The following is a 15,565-nucleotide window of genomic DNA, read 5'->3' as shown; positions in this document are numbered from 1 at the left end:
GGCCATATAGAAGCCCTGAACTTTAGATATGCCGCGATATAAACACTAGGCTATGTCAAACTTCTAGGACTTGGTACACAGTAATTACAAAACAGAACTAGACTTTGCGTACACCAAAATGTTCCTTTTTTAACGTAGAATTTAGTAAATCCGATCACATCCCACATCTTTTGGTATTCCCAAAAAAGTAATTAGATATTGGTTACATGAAATAGGTTAGAGAATGTACGGTAGAAATAAGTCAGAATTTGACAAATAGAAAAAGTTGGTGCGTTTCGTTTCACGTAGTTCGGAGGGGAGACACAAATAGAAAGAGGTCAAAGATTTGTTAAGAATTGCTATTAAATCCCGTGTGGTGATAACTATTATTAAATAGTATAAATAATGTCGATACGGTTTGAAGTTTAATTTATTCAAGGTTTTTTAATAGGATTGAGTCTGATATGGAGAGCGGACCGAACAAACGGAACGCAGATTTTCGTGGGTCGGCTCGGTTGACGGTTTTGACAGATGAGTACAGGATCGAGACAGGGACGTGCGCGCTCCGTTATTTTAATTATTTGATCCGGTCCCCGTCGCCGCCGCAGGCGGCTGATTGCGCCTTGACATGCTGCCAGGCGTAGTCCTTGTGTTGGTAAACTAAGAAAACGTATATCGAGTGTGAAGTGTGCGTGCGTGCAGTGTGTTGAGAGCCCGCGAGGCTCCCGAGTCCACACCGTAGAGTACAGCTGACGGGACGTGGGCTGTATGCCGAGCGCTGCCGTAACGGTAGCGCCGGCGACCTCAAGGTGCTTTACACGTCCCCCCCCATCATTTGCCGGCGTCGTCTGACCGGCGCCTTTGGCGCGGGCGCGTCAACGATGCGCTGATAGCGCTGGCGTCTTTCTCCGCAAGCTACAGCTCCCGGACCCGGGCTGTGAGTCGCGCGGCGCCTGGTCCGCCGCCGACCAAGCTAAGGACTTCACGGGTCACACTCGCGACCTGAACTACGGCGAGCTCGTCGCCCACCGCCGCCACCGACGTTCCGCCCGTACCCTGACGGTACCGGCGCTGCAAACGACGAGACCACGAGTTCGTGAGTGCACAAACATTTTCCCCCCGTTTTCTTTGGCCAAAGATACGCGTAGTCGTCTATCGTACAACACCGCGCGTGTAGACCATAAGCGGCTAGACTTTAAGATTAACCGGCCTTGAGCCCATGTAATCGGCCTTTAGGTTTTTAGTTCCAATGAATTATATTTGCATGAATTAATATTTCGGCATTATTATTCACATCAACTCTATGAAACCCACAGCGTTAGATTAGTATAGCAAGAGGACCTTGTACTACAAAAGTCCGAAGCCTTACCAGAGTTCATTCCGGCACACTTTTCATATAACACCCATTCTATTCACTACACCAGGTGCCACCAATATTACACATTAGAATACTAATTTGAATCGATCGATCATTCAAATACTCATTTTGCATCCATTCAAGATGTCACGTATTCAAGTAGTGAGGTATTATAATGCTAGTAGGTACATCTAGCTACCACCAATATTACACATTATAATAGGTACTAATTCGAATCGATCGATCATTAAAAAATTTTTCGTTCACTTAAGAAGTCTCATATTCAAGAAGTGAGGTAGCAGAATACTTGTAGATTGTAGGTAAATGTAACTGCAATAAATATTACACGTTCGAATACTTTTCAAAGCAATCCAAGAAATCATCATTCAAATATTAATTTCGTCTCCATTCAAGAAGTCATGTATTCAATGGAACTAGCGAGATAGGAGAATGCTTGTACTAGGTACATCTAGTTGACTCGTTTTACCTACCTATTCAAATATGTGCTAATTTTACATCAATTAAGGAAGTCATGTATTTAAGAGGGGGATATTTAGAATATTAGTAGGTAATTAACACGTATAACTATAATCGAGTTTTTGTATACATTGAGGTATGTAATCTGAAATCTCTAAATAGAAATGTCTACCCGATATGAGTAATGATTTTGATTTCGTACTGATGAGTTAGGTACTGTTCTCTTAATAAGATATTATTTTATAGTTTTATGTACCTACTCTAGGTAATTAACATTGAGGTAAAAGTTGGATATAGTTAAATGAAATTACGTGTACTTTTATAATGTTTATTAACTTAAGAACTATGTTCATATTACACAATCACATTAAATTGTACCCTTATTCGATGGTGTACCCATGTGGCGTATCTGAGGACAAACCTTCGTCTATCTTGTCAATTACTCTACGCGTTAATTCGTAAACTTGGTCTAATAACGTATTTTTCACTACATATTGGGCACACAGCTCGGCATTACATTTACATATATGTTCAAAGTTCTCATTCAATTTGTTACTGTCGTAAATTTCTATTTTGATGACTTTTGTACCTCCATTCCGATGTGGTTTTTTGATAAACGAGTAAACGGGTGTTGCCTTCCTCTTGACCCCCAAGGACAGACGTCTCACCCCTGACTCCCGTTCACTCTGACTTTGAGTTTGGGATGATGCCAAAGGAACGAAGTTGAATAGGTGTTCTGATGTATCCTGTAATTAATAATTAAGTTATTAGTTTAATGTTAACTACGAGTATTAACTTTTAATTAAATGAAAACTTGAAATAAGTTACATTAATAATAAAATATTTTATTGCACACAAAAAAAAAAAAAAAAAAAAAACATAAGTTACAGAGAAATCCGATGAAATTAACGAAGTAGGTGACTACAGGTGGACTTAGCGCTAAGCAGACACATACATTAAAAATTGTATTTACTTAATTATTATTTTATATCAATTACGTATGAGTAATGTAACCATTATAATTTGAAATTATTTTATAATAATAATACAAACACTCACTCTAAAAAAAATACTTACCGACATATTTTCCGTAGAACTAATCGCGTTGAATATATAAGAGTAAATAATATTTTCACTTATTTTCGGGGGTTTATATCTGAAATTATTGTGTTATTAGAGTTCAAAATCAAACGTTTAAAAAAAATGACATCACATTGTATTGAGATACGATTGGATTTACGATGTTAGCAATAATGCACTAAAGCAAATAAAATATACTAGCTCCGATCGCGACATTGTCTGTTTTTCTAAGATTAAAACCATAAAATGAATTTAATGAATAAAAAAAATATATGGTAAGTACCTTCACGTATTTGTTTTATATTATACACGGTGATCTGATTTTGCTGCGTTGTGGGATTTGCAATCGATGATTGTTTCCACCGACTAAGTGCTGAGTTGCGTTTTTCAATCACGTTGACAAATTTCATATAGGTATTGCGTTAGCTCCACGTGAATTTTCACTACTTAAGCTCCTCAGATCGATCCTCTTGATTCATTCCGCTACACAGGAAGCAAGGAAAACCCACTGTTCTCTCTACTGAAGCTACAAGGACATCATCATCATACAATGTAAGTGTGAATAAATGTATATTGTAATGTTGCTTATATAATTTTGACGACTTATCTGACCTACTGGTTAGTGACTAGCTACTAAGCCAGGGGCTTCTGGGTCGAATCTCAGTAAGGGTTTGTGTGATGAACACATATATTTGTTCCCGAGTCATGGTTGTTTTCTATGTGTTATTATGCGAGTACTCGCAACGCAAACTTACTGTAGGACTTAGTAAGAATATCCTATATTATTTATTTATTTATATTCGCAAAGTAACAAACTCGTAAAAATAATTAATCATTATTCAAATAAAACAACGTTAGAGTAATGGAGAATTATAATTATAAATGAATTATTTTAATAGCACATTATTTATTTTATTTCCAGGTCAAAACCATCGTCCCACGCTGAAGATTTATATCTCTCATCCTCCACGGAGGAAGATTCGTCGGCACCGCCGCCGCCACCGCCGAAGGTTGACGTGATCGACAAAAAGAAAAAATCCAAGCCGCCGACATCGACGAGCTCGAGCAAGAGGTAGGTGTATACATAAATATTAGATAGTTGTGTGTTCTCAAAACCATAAAATAGCCTTTACGTAGTATTCTAACGCAGATTATAAATTAATAATATTTTAATAGTAACTTATTTTTATTTCCAGGTCAAAACGTTCGTCCCATACCGATTCGTATCTCTCATCCTCCACTGAGGAAGATTTGCCAGCACCGCCACCGCTACCACCGAAGGCTGACGCGGTCGAAAAAAGAAAAAATCCAAGCCATCGACATCGTCAGCAAGCTCGAGCAAGAGGGTCAGAATAGCTCCTGTGAAGCCGCGGCACGGCACTGCAGCGGAACTATTCGGTGCCGATAGCGATGACGAGGGATTAGAAGCGAACCAACCTGCAGGGGAGGGTAAATTATTATCGTACATTTCACGACGACTTGCGAACGGTTTTGCTCGTCAGACAAATCCTGATAAAAAGGGCACCCACTTTGTTGAGGTCAAAGTGTATAAATGCGATGATATTGAAAAGGTGACACCAGTAAATCGATGGCGTCATGCTGTAGTAAATATTAAAAACCGAACCGATGATAATACTGAAGCTTGGAGACACTTGGCTAATTTTATTCACGCAACGCGAAAGGAATACCGAACATGTGCGCCGTCATTTGTTAGCAATTATTATTGATCAATTTAAGCCATCGTATATATCTCTTATTACCACACTTATTAGTGCATCTGTAATAAAATACGAGGATTATAAATAAATGACTAATAAATAACGAGCTGATATTTGTGGTATTCCTTTTACGTTCTGTGAATAATTTTAACTAAATGTTCAAACGTGTTAGAGTGAATTTATTTCTTTTTCGTACATAGAATTATTCCTTTTTGTAAAATATGGGACCAATTGCATAGATTGAACTATGCGTGGATCCAACTATCCTGAACACAACGTAAAAGTAATAGCACAGATGTGAGCCCTCATTTATTTGTTGACATCTATTAATAATGTTTTTTACCCATATTCATTTTGAATTACATTACCTATGTTATGAAATGGAATATAAGTATTATATAATACATACTTTAATTAATTATAAATGTATATCTATTGTAGTACTAATTTGGAATAAAATGATATCTATAAAGTGTGTTATTTTGTTTACAGTGGGATCACGTAACCGTCCGTTATCCAGAACTATTTTAATGAAATGTGACAAATGTCAAATTAAATTGCCTAAGAATGAATACAATGCCCATTTGAGAACTAATTTACATAAATCGAATTGCATATTGAAAACTGATTTGAATAATATTGAAATTATAGCAACAGCCTTTAAAAACAGAATAGTCACCTATCGTCTGAATGCAACACAAAATGAATACGTAACTCCTGAGACGTTTTTGTGTGATATCAAAAGTAACATTATGAAAGTTGTAGAAATGTCATTACGGGAACATAAAAGTATCAAAATAAACTATGAGCTTTTCGTTTACTTTACATTACCTCATTCAGGCAAACAACAGTTAAAGTCATTCAATACAAAATATGATGTTATTTATGAAAACACAAATATCAATGAACTGTTTGAAAATACGATTGAACATTTAAAAAATAAAGTTATAGAATTTGAGCACCGTGAATCAGGCTGGTCTTTTGTCGCAATAAGTCATTTAGAAGTTAACGTAAACAAGTATTGTCCGATGCGAGGAGGTACTTACATACCTTTACCCCCAAGTGTCAAAAATACTAAAAGCTGCATTAATATTCAAAACAACGATAATTGTTGCTTTTTATGGAGTATACTGGCTGGTCTATATCCTGCAAAGAATAATGTGTGTCGAACTAAATCATACCCGCACTATTCAGATGTTTTAAATATCGATGGAATGTCATTCCCATTATCAGTCAGCGATATACAGTTATTTGAAAAAAATAACCCTGATATAAGCATTTGTATATATGGATTGGATAATAAGTATGCAGTAACAGGTCCTCTATATAGATCCAAATCAAAGAAAAATAATCATTTTAATCTATTATATATTGAAGTCGTTGGTAAAGGACATTACTGTTTAATTAAAGACCTGGTACGATTAGTTAGAAGACAAGTAACTTTACATAGAGGCCACATGCATTTCTGTGACTCATGTTTGCAATTTTTTAAAAGCGATAATAAATTTAAAACACACCATTGTTCCGAAATTGTAACAGTTTTACCTAATGAAAATACTGTCATTCAATTTAAGAACTTCGAACGTAAACAAAAAATCAATTTTATTATATACGCTGATTTTGAAAGTATGTTAATTAATTGTAATTCAGACAGTAGTAAAAATACGCAAAACCTAAAAAAGCATGTCCCGACATGTTTCGGTTATTACATATGCTGCTCGCACGATGCAAGTTTGAATAAATATGTTTCTTACAGAGGTGAAGATTGTGTAAAAGTTTTTGTTGAATGGTTAATAAACGATATTCATGAAATTCACAACATACTAATTAAAAATAATCCTATGAATCCATTAACATATAAAGAAAAGTGTAATTATGAGAATGCTACACACTGTCATATTTGTAAGCAGTTTTTATTTGGTGACAAAGTCCGTGATCACGATCACATTACATCAGAGTACAGAGGTGCAGCTCATTCACTTTGCAATTTGAAATACAGAATCTGTTCCTTTATACCAGTTGTCTTACATAATTTGACGGGGTATGATAGTCATTTATTTATAGAAGAACTTGCAAAGTACCTCGGGTCTATCAAAATAATGCCACAGTCCAAGGAAAAATATTCAAGCATAACAAAAACTATATATTCTACTAACAAATCGAGCGCCAAACCAATTGAAATAAAGTTTATCGATTCTTTTCAATTTCTTAGTTCCAGTTTATTTGAGTTAACCAAAAGTTTGAATAAAGAGGATTTTGTTAACTTGTCTAAAGAATTTACTGATACCCACCACTTTCAGTTATTAACACGTAAAGGTGTTTATCCCTATGATTACATTGATTCCTGGTTGAAATATGAAGACAATAAACTACCGACAAAAGAAATGTTTTATAATACTCTAAAATCTAAACACATCTCAGATATTGATTATAATCATGCCGAAACTGTGTGGTCAGCTTTTAATATAATGACTTTAGGGGAATATACTGATTTATACTTAAAATGTGACGTCTTGTTGTTAAGCGATGTGTTTGAACATTTTAGAAATACAAGTTTGAAGCATTATAATCTAGACCCAGCCTATTATGTATCTGCACCTAATTTAAGTTGGGATGCTATGCTTTTGTTTACAGACGTAAAATTACAGTTAATACACGACTTAGAAGTATATCAGATGATAGAAAGAGGGATACGTGGTGGATTAGCCCAGTGTTCTCTTCGGAATTCAAAAGCAAACAATAAATACACCCCTGATTTTGATACTTCTAGACCCACCTCATATTTGATGTATCTGGATTGTAACAATCTCTATGGTTATGCTATGAGACAAAAATTACCTGTATCAGACTTTGAGTTTTTAACTTTAGATCGGGTTAGAAATTTTGACATACTGACTATACCAGAAAACGGTGAACATGGATACATTTTAGAAGTTGACATGAGTTATCCTGATCATTTACACGATCTGCATGCCGATTTGCCTTTTGCACCTGAAAGGTTTGTTCCCCCAGGTGGGAAGTCAGAAAAGTTAATTGCAAATTTATATGACAAATACAACTATATCATTCATTTCGTACATTTGAAGGAATGTTTAAAGAACGGGTTAGTGTTACAGAAAATACATCGCATTCTACGTTTTAGACAGTCTAACTTCTTACAAAAATATATTGATCTAAATACTCGATTACGACAAGAAGCTTCTACTTCATTTGAAAAAGACTTTTTTAAACTATTAAATAATGCTATATTTGGAAAAACAATTGAAAATAAGCGAAAACATTTACATGTTCAATTAGCAATAAAATGGAAAGACAATGACAATAAAACAAACAAACACTTAGGTGCAGAAAAAATATTATTAAAACCTAATGTAAAGAATGTATCCATATTTAATGAAAACTTTGTGGCTGTTCAATTAAGTCCTGAAAAAATTTGTTTAGACCGCCCGATTTATATTGGATTTACAGTTTTAGAATTGGCAAAAACACATTTATATCAATTTCATTATAATTTCATTAAAAAAACGTACAAAGAAAACGTGAAACTCTGTTATACTGATACTGATAGCCTTCTTTATAACATTATTACTGATGACTTTTACAATGATCTAAATAAAAACATATCAAAATATGATACTAGTAATTATGACCACAATAACCCTTATGGTATACCTAAACTAAATGCTAAAGTACCTGGTTTATTTAAAGATGAATTTGGTGGTACGGTAATTACTGAATTTATTGGATTAAGAGCAAAACTGTACTGTTTAAAAAATGTAAAGAAGACAATAACGAAAGCAAAAGGTGTCACAAAACCTATAACGAATAAATTAAGAATTAAACATTTTGACAAAGTTTTGCAAACAAAAAAAGTGTATACCCATAATATGAATATGATTCGATCAATCAAACATGTTTTATATTCACAGCAAGTTGATAAAGTAGTTTTAAACTGCAACGATGATAAAAGGCAGATATTGCCTGACAATATACAAACATTACCATGGGGGCACTGTAAGACTATATTTTAAATTATATAATAATGTGATACTAAAATTTGTTTTTGTTTTTTTTTTTTTTGTACCTATCTGTAATAATCTCCAGAAATTTAATAAATTTATTTACTCTGTTAATCAATTGTTTTATTTATGTTAAGACATATCCTATAAAAAGCGTTGAGATATCATATTTTTTTCATAATAACAATGAAATTCATTAAGCATACCCAAACTCTGGAAGTAAATAATATAATCGTTGAAAATGACGTGCATAAAAATACAAGACATAGTACATTATTACCTAATACAATCCGCTGTATAATATGTGGACCTTCAAACTGTGGTAAAACTAATGTAATATTAAATTTATTATTACATGAAAATGGTCTAAAGTTTAAAAATATCTATTTGTATTCAAAGACCGCTTTTCAGCCAAAATATCGCTACCTCCAACTAATTATGGAGAAAATTCCAGATGCTAACTTTTTAATATTTAATGACAATAAAGACGTTATCCATCCAAATGATGCTATGACCAATTCAATCATGATTTTCGATGATGTTGTATGTGAAAATCAAGTGAACATTAGGAATTACTTTGCTATGGGAAGACATCGACAAATTGATTGTTTTTATTTATCGCAAACTTACTCCAAAATTCCGAAGCAACTGTTAAGAGACAATGTGAATCTCTTAATTGTTTTTAAACAAGATGATACTAACTTAAAACATATATACAATGAACATGTAAACACCGATATGGATTGGATAAAATTTAAAGAACTTTGTTCAATTATATGGGATGATTGTTTTAGCTTTTTATTAATTAATAAAGATTGTACACTAGATAAAGGACGATATAGACAGGGGTTTGATACATTTATTTACTTTTAAATTTCCCATTATTTAATGTTTTAAATGTTGACGAAGGCTCACTTGAAACTGAGTGCTCGTATTAAAAGGTTGGTGTCAAGACTGCTGAAATGGATACACATTTAAAAGATCAACTTATCAAAGCAGTAGATAACATAAAAAACAAAATAAAGAAGATAAATAATGAAGAACATGAAAATAATATTAATTTAAAAAAGTTTTTAAACCTATTACTGAACCATTAGAAAACCTCGTTATGCAAAGTTCTTTTGTTAAACCAGCTATTAACATGACTACAAGTACAGATACGAGTGACAAATCTCAGAATTTAAATGATTCTATAGGATACAAAAATTTCAAAGAGATAATTGCTCCTGATCAGCATTCAGAATATTATGAATACTCTAATGTTAGTAATAAAACTTCTCAAGAACAAAATAATGATACACTTCTATCTCTAAAAAAGAAGACATGATTGATTTATATGAGGACATCAATATACCATTCGGGATTCGTAGCACGAATAAAAAGTTGATGATGGGTAATTCTGATGTATACTTGTCTTTGGTAAATAAGACTTCCGATACTGAAAAACAATATGTTATTACTATAGACAACAAAAAATTTGAATTAACCGCAGGGTTGAAAGAACTATTGATGCGAAACAAACCCAATCTCAGTCTTGTTACTGAAAAAGATAAAACTGAATACAAAGAAATGTTAACCCGTACAAACGCACATAAACGAGATTTTGATCCAAACGGAAAATTAAAAGGAGACAAAGGTATAAAATATTGCAGTATTATCAAACCTCTCTTTTCACAATTACTTGACACTAACATTAAAACAGGTGGTAACTTACCTGCATTAAAACATTATAAAAGTAACACAGATTATATTTATTGGGATGATCCAAATGAATTAATTGAAAGGCTTAAACTTTTGATTGCATCCAAAGACGCTGGAAACACCAACCATGATAATGAAATTATATCAATTATTGAAGAATTAAAGGAAGCCGGTATTGTAAAGCAATAAAATAAATTGAAATATTATGTTAATGCTCAGTGAATAAATAAACGTGTCTTAGACATGACAAATAACAATGATATTTATAATTGTAAAGCAGAATTTAATAAAGTATTAAGTATAAAGGAGGAAAATATATTATCTAATACAATAAATACAGAAATAATAAACAAAATCGATGCCTGTATGAAAAAGGTGATGAATATAGATAAAAACATTTCGGTTTTAATGAATCGAGTAACAAAAGTTGAAAAGAATATTTCTAACAAAGAATTTGAATATAATATTAATAAACATTATGAGCAAAGCGGACGTCGTAAATGAAATTCATAAAAATGCAAGGGTGAATTTTCCTCGAAGAAGCGTCATTTTAAGAGATATTGATGACCTCTGGCAAGCAGATTTAATAGATATGCAGACTTTTTCAAAACTGAATGCTGGTTATAAGTACATATTAGTGATTATTGACTGTTTCTCAAAATACGCTTGGGCATTTCCACTCAAACGTAAGACTAAAGAAACCGTATCCAAAATGTTTGAAACATTATTATCAAGAGGACGTAAACCAATCAATTTACAAACAGACAGGGGTAATGAATTTTATAATAGTAATTTCAGAAAAGTTGTTCAAAAATATAATATTAATCATTACTCTACATTTTCCACCAAAAAGGCATCAATAGTTGAAAGACTTATAAGAACTCTTAAAGCTAAGCTGTATAAGGAGTTTAGTCTGAAGGGTAATTATAAATGGGTCGATGGAACTCTTGACCAGAAAGTTTCAGAATATAATCATACTTTTCATAGGACGGTGGGAAGAGCGCCGATCACGATCAATCGTAGTAATAAAGGAGTTGTATTACAAAGATACATTAAGAATTTACTAACAAAGAAAAACCCGGTTTGCAAAAGGTTTCGTATTGGAGATTTTGTAAGAGTTAGCAAGTATAAAGGATGTTTCGAGAAACGATTTACCCCTAATTGGTCAACAGAAATATTTAAGATAACTAATGTTCGAAATACTAACCCCACTACATATTATCTAGAAGACGCCAAGCGTAGGCCTATTTTAGGAGCATTCTATGCGCAAGAAATTCAGAAAACTTTGCATCCTCAAGTTTATCTTGTTGAAAGAGTGTTAAAACGTAAAGGAAATAAAGTATATGTTAAGTGGCTCGGCCTTCCACCGAGTGAAAATAGTTGGATTGATAAGACAAATCGTTTGTAATCGGGTTTAAATTTACTTTCACTGTTTTGTACACTCATTTGTATTTCAAACTCTACACTATAGAGACCAGTACAGACATATCCAACATTTAAATCTATTTCATAAAAAATGAAACGCACGAGAAATAATTCTGAAAACGAAAATAAGAAGAAACTTAGCAATCAGAAATTTGGAGCTGGCTTAAAGAAAACTTTTAATAATCTTGTTTCACACACTAAAAGACATATCAGTAATCTAAAGCCAAAATGTAAGAACATGCTAATGGAATTAGCGTATGCTGCTGCTCAAGAATTAGCATCGGACTTGCCTATACAATTACCCAGAGTGATACCAGTACCTAAAACTGGCGGATTTCTACCATTGATTCCAATTTTAGCAGGATTATCGGCTACAGGAAGTTTAGCAGGAGGTGTTGCGGGAATAAGAAAAGCTATTAACCATTATAAATCAGCAAAACGACAACTAGCTAAATTAAAGAGACATAATATGAAAATGGAGGGTAAATGTATTGGAAAAGGAGTGCATCTTAAACCCTACAAGGGTGGACTAGGAATTTATGTTACAAATAAAAAAACTAGATGGCAGGCTACCCAATAGAGCATTGAGTAATATCGATATAATAAAACATTCGAAAAGTATTCCTTACTTTCGTGGTGTATTCATGAGAGATGAATTACCACCAAAACCATTACCGATGGAATGTGGTGTGATTAATTTAGATTCATCTGAAAATAACGGTACTCACTGGGTAGCCTATGGAAAAAATAAAAATTATATTGAATATTTTGATAGTTACGGAAATTTAAAACCTCCAAAGGAATTCATAAAATATATGGGAGCTAATATACGTTATAATTACGATAATATACAAAAAAATCATTTATTTAACTGTGGGCATTTATGTTTAAAATTTCTGAATTCATTCTGGCAGAAATATTATTAAATAAGTAAACTTATGTGTTTAATAAGACCAAAAACATAATACAACAATATTATAATAAACGATATCTTCTACCGTATCACATTCAACCTCGAACAGTGTCTAGAATCGGGTGTTAAGCATACGTTTACATAATTTTACCTTACAAAATCAAGTGATACATTATGTATGTTTTCAATAAAAGCGGAATTACAAGAATACCATCGAATATTCAACTCCCAGTCTTCAAAGGAGCAAGTCGATTAAATTCTAGCAAGAGAATTACTAAGAGCAATAAGTTATTTCTTCGTTCTCTTGGGTTTAAAATAAAATAAAATACTTATAATAAGATGTTGCATATCACAGATATTCCACAACAAGATAATTCAATTGAAAGCTATACCATCCATTCATACAATCCCTACAATCATAGCTTTAAGGAAAATGACGAAATCAGGATACCTATAAATCAACAAGATGTGTATGTATTACCATCTGCAAGCTCCATTTACATTGAAGGGTATGCAAGTGTATGGCGAGTAGATGCTGGTGGGAAAAAAATAACAAAAGATGTAAATTTTACAAATAACCCCATATTATTTTTGTTCAAAGATATAAGTTACGAACTAAATGGGATTGAAATTGACCGGAATAAAAATTGCGGGATTACTACAACGATGAAATCTCTTATTTCAATGAATGAAGGAGAAAGTAAGAACGCTGCATTGTGGGGTTGGGATCTAAGCGGGAGTATTCTAAAGCAAGGTCATTTCTCCATTATAATACCTCTGAATAAAGTGCTTGGCTTCGCGGAAGATTATAATAAGATTTTAGTCAACTGTAGGCATGAACTTGTACTAAACAGAAGTAATTCAGTTTTAAATAGTGTTGTACTTGAAGAAAATGATCAAGTTCAAATTGATATCCATAAAATCCAATGGCGGGTACCACATGTTAGAGTTTCTGACCGTAATAGATTGCCACTACTAAAGTGCTTAGAGAAAGATCGATCTATACAACTAGCATTCCGGAATTGGGATTTGTATGAATATCCACTTTTACCTAAAACAACAAAACATGCATGGTCAGTAAAAACCGCTTCCCAGTTAGAAAAGCCTAGATATGTTATATTAGCATTACAGACTGATAGAAAACTAAACAAACTAAAAAATTCTACTATATTTGATCACTGCAATATAACTAACGTCAAATTATTTTTAAATTCACAGTACTTTCCATACGATCCTCTTAATTTAAAATTTAGCGAAGACAAATTTAGTATATTATACGAAATGTATGCTAACTTTCGTCAGTCGTATTATGGGGTCGGTGTCGATCCTCTGCTTAATCTGAACACATTAAAAAAAACTCCTTTATTTGTAATAGACTGCTCAAGGCAGAACGATTCATTAAAAACTGGCCCAGTTGACGTTCGAATAGAAATCGAGTCCTCAGAAGACATACCTGATAAAACGACAGCCTATTGTTTAATTATAAACGATCGGCTTGTCGAGTATAAACCTTTGAGTAATATAGTAAGGAAATTATCATGAATGTGATTTTGGATGTTCAAGGATTTAAAAATGAAAATAATCAATTTATACCAAAAGAAGTGGCGATTATTTCTCAAAAAAGTTTTCTTGTGTTTCTGATCAGCCCTCCCCATCCGTTCTATACCTTAACAAAGAAAGAACGTTCACAAGTCTCTTGGGTGGAAAAATACAAAGGAATATTATGGAATGAAGGCTATGTATCATATTTTAATTATAAGAATTTGATTGTTGATTACTGTAAAGATAAACACATTTATACAAAAGGTTATGAAAAAGTGCAGTGGGTGAAAGAAATAACAGACAGTGATAATGTTTATAATTTAGAACATTTTGACTGCCCAAATTTAAAGACTTTATGCGAAAAATATTCAAATAAATGTGATATTCAAAATTGTATATATCATGCTAATGTCTGCGCTTTTAAAAATGTATCATGCCTGAATAAGTGGTGTATAGAAAATAATGTTTTTTTTACAAAATAAAATATAATCATGAATACCTGTGTTATTATTTTAAAATTATGATGATCTATAAAACAAAATAATATAGGTAATAAGTAATTTTAGTACCATCATAAATATCAAACCTAAAGTCACTCGAACCAATTTGCAAATAAATAATCAATTAAAAATGGACAACAATGTGGAAGACATCGATGAAGTTCTTATTTATCAATGTCATATACCGACATGGACACCATATATTATACTGGTTTTCGAGTATTGGCATGAGTAATCAGAAAAGATAAATGGTTCGTATAGACTTGGTTACAAATTTGAATGTTTGAGTGTTACTTTTAGAATTGAATCTGATAAATCAGAACTTACTAACATCCTGCTACCTCGCTACTTGAAAAGGTGACTTCTTGAATGGACACAAAATGAGTAATTATTTGAATGATCGATCGATTAAAATTAGTATTCTAATGTGTAATATTGGTGGCACCTGGATCTTCTTTGATCCAGGTGCACCAATATTACACTACTACGTAGATCAAAGAAGATGGCACCTGCGTACATATGATGTAGTAGTAGTGTAATATTGGTGCACCTGGATCAAAGAAGATCCAGGTGCCACCAATATTACACATTAGAATACTAATTTGAATCGATCGATCATTCAAATACTCATTTTGCATCCATTCAAGATGTCACGTATTCAAGTAGTGAGGTATTATAATGCTAGTAGGTACATCTAGCTACCACCAATATTACATATTATAATAGGTACTAATTCGAATCGATCGATCATTAAAAAATTTTTCGTTCACTTAAGAAGTCTCATATTCAAGAAGTGAGGTAGCAGAATACTTGTAGATTGTAGGTAAATGTAACTGCAATAAATATTACACGTT

The 15,565-nt window shown here is 32.8% G+C and overlaps 1 protein-coding gene across 3 annotated transcripts; it reads right to left on the bottom strand.

Moving 5' to 3' along the window:
* Window positions 1–2,127: 2,127 nt before the first annotated feature.
* On the bottom strand, window positions 2,128–15,182 carry LOC125236074. Of its 3 annotated transcripts, XM_048142762.1 has the most exons (3): window positions 3,177–3,808; window positions 2,891–2,969; window positions 2,128–2,559 (listed from the first exon to the last, which is right to left on the bottom strand). In XM_048142762.1, the coding sequence occupies exons 2-3, from the start codon at window positions 2,894–2,896 to the stop codon at window positions 2,194–2,196; spliced, it is 372 nt and encodes a 123-aa protein (XP_047998719.1). In that variant the 5' UTR covers window positions 2,897–2,969; window positions 3,177–3,808; the 3' UTR covers window positions 2,128–2,193. The 3 variants fall into 3 exon arrangements, with proteins under 3 accessions (XP_047998719.1, XP_047998721.1, XP_047998718.1); XM_048142764.1 differs by lacking the exons at window positions 2,891–2,969; window positions 3,177–3,808 and adding an exon at window positions 15,039–15,182; XM_048142761.1 differs by having other exon boundaries at window positions 2,891–3,808.
* Window positions 15,183–15,565: the final 383 nt, after the last annotated feature.

The sequence above is a fragment of the Leguminivora glycinivorella genome, chromosome 18 (assembly GCF_023078275.1).
Source record: "Leguminivora glycinivorella isolate SPB_JAAS2020 chromosome 18, LegGlyc_1.1, whole genome shotgun sequence".
Classification (NCBI taxonomy): Eukaryota; Metazoa; Arthropoda; class Insecta; order Lepidoptera; family Tortricidae; genus Leguminivora; species Leguminivora glycinivorella.
This window is presented reverse-complemented; position numbering and strand designations above follow the sequence as displayed.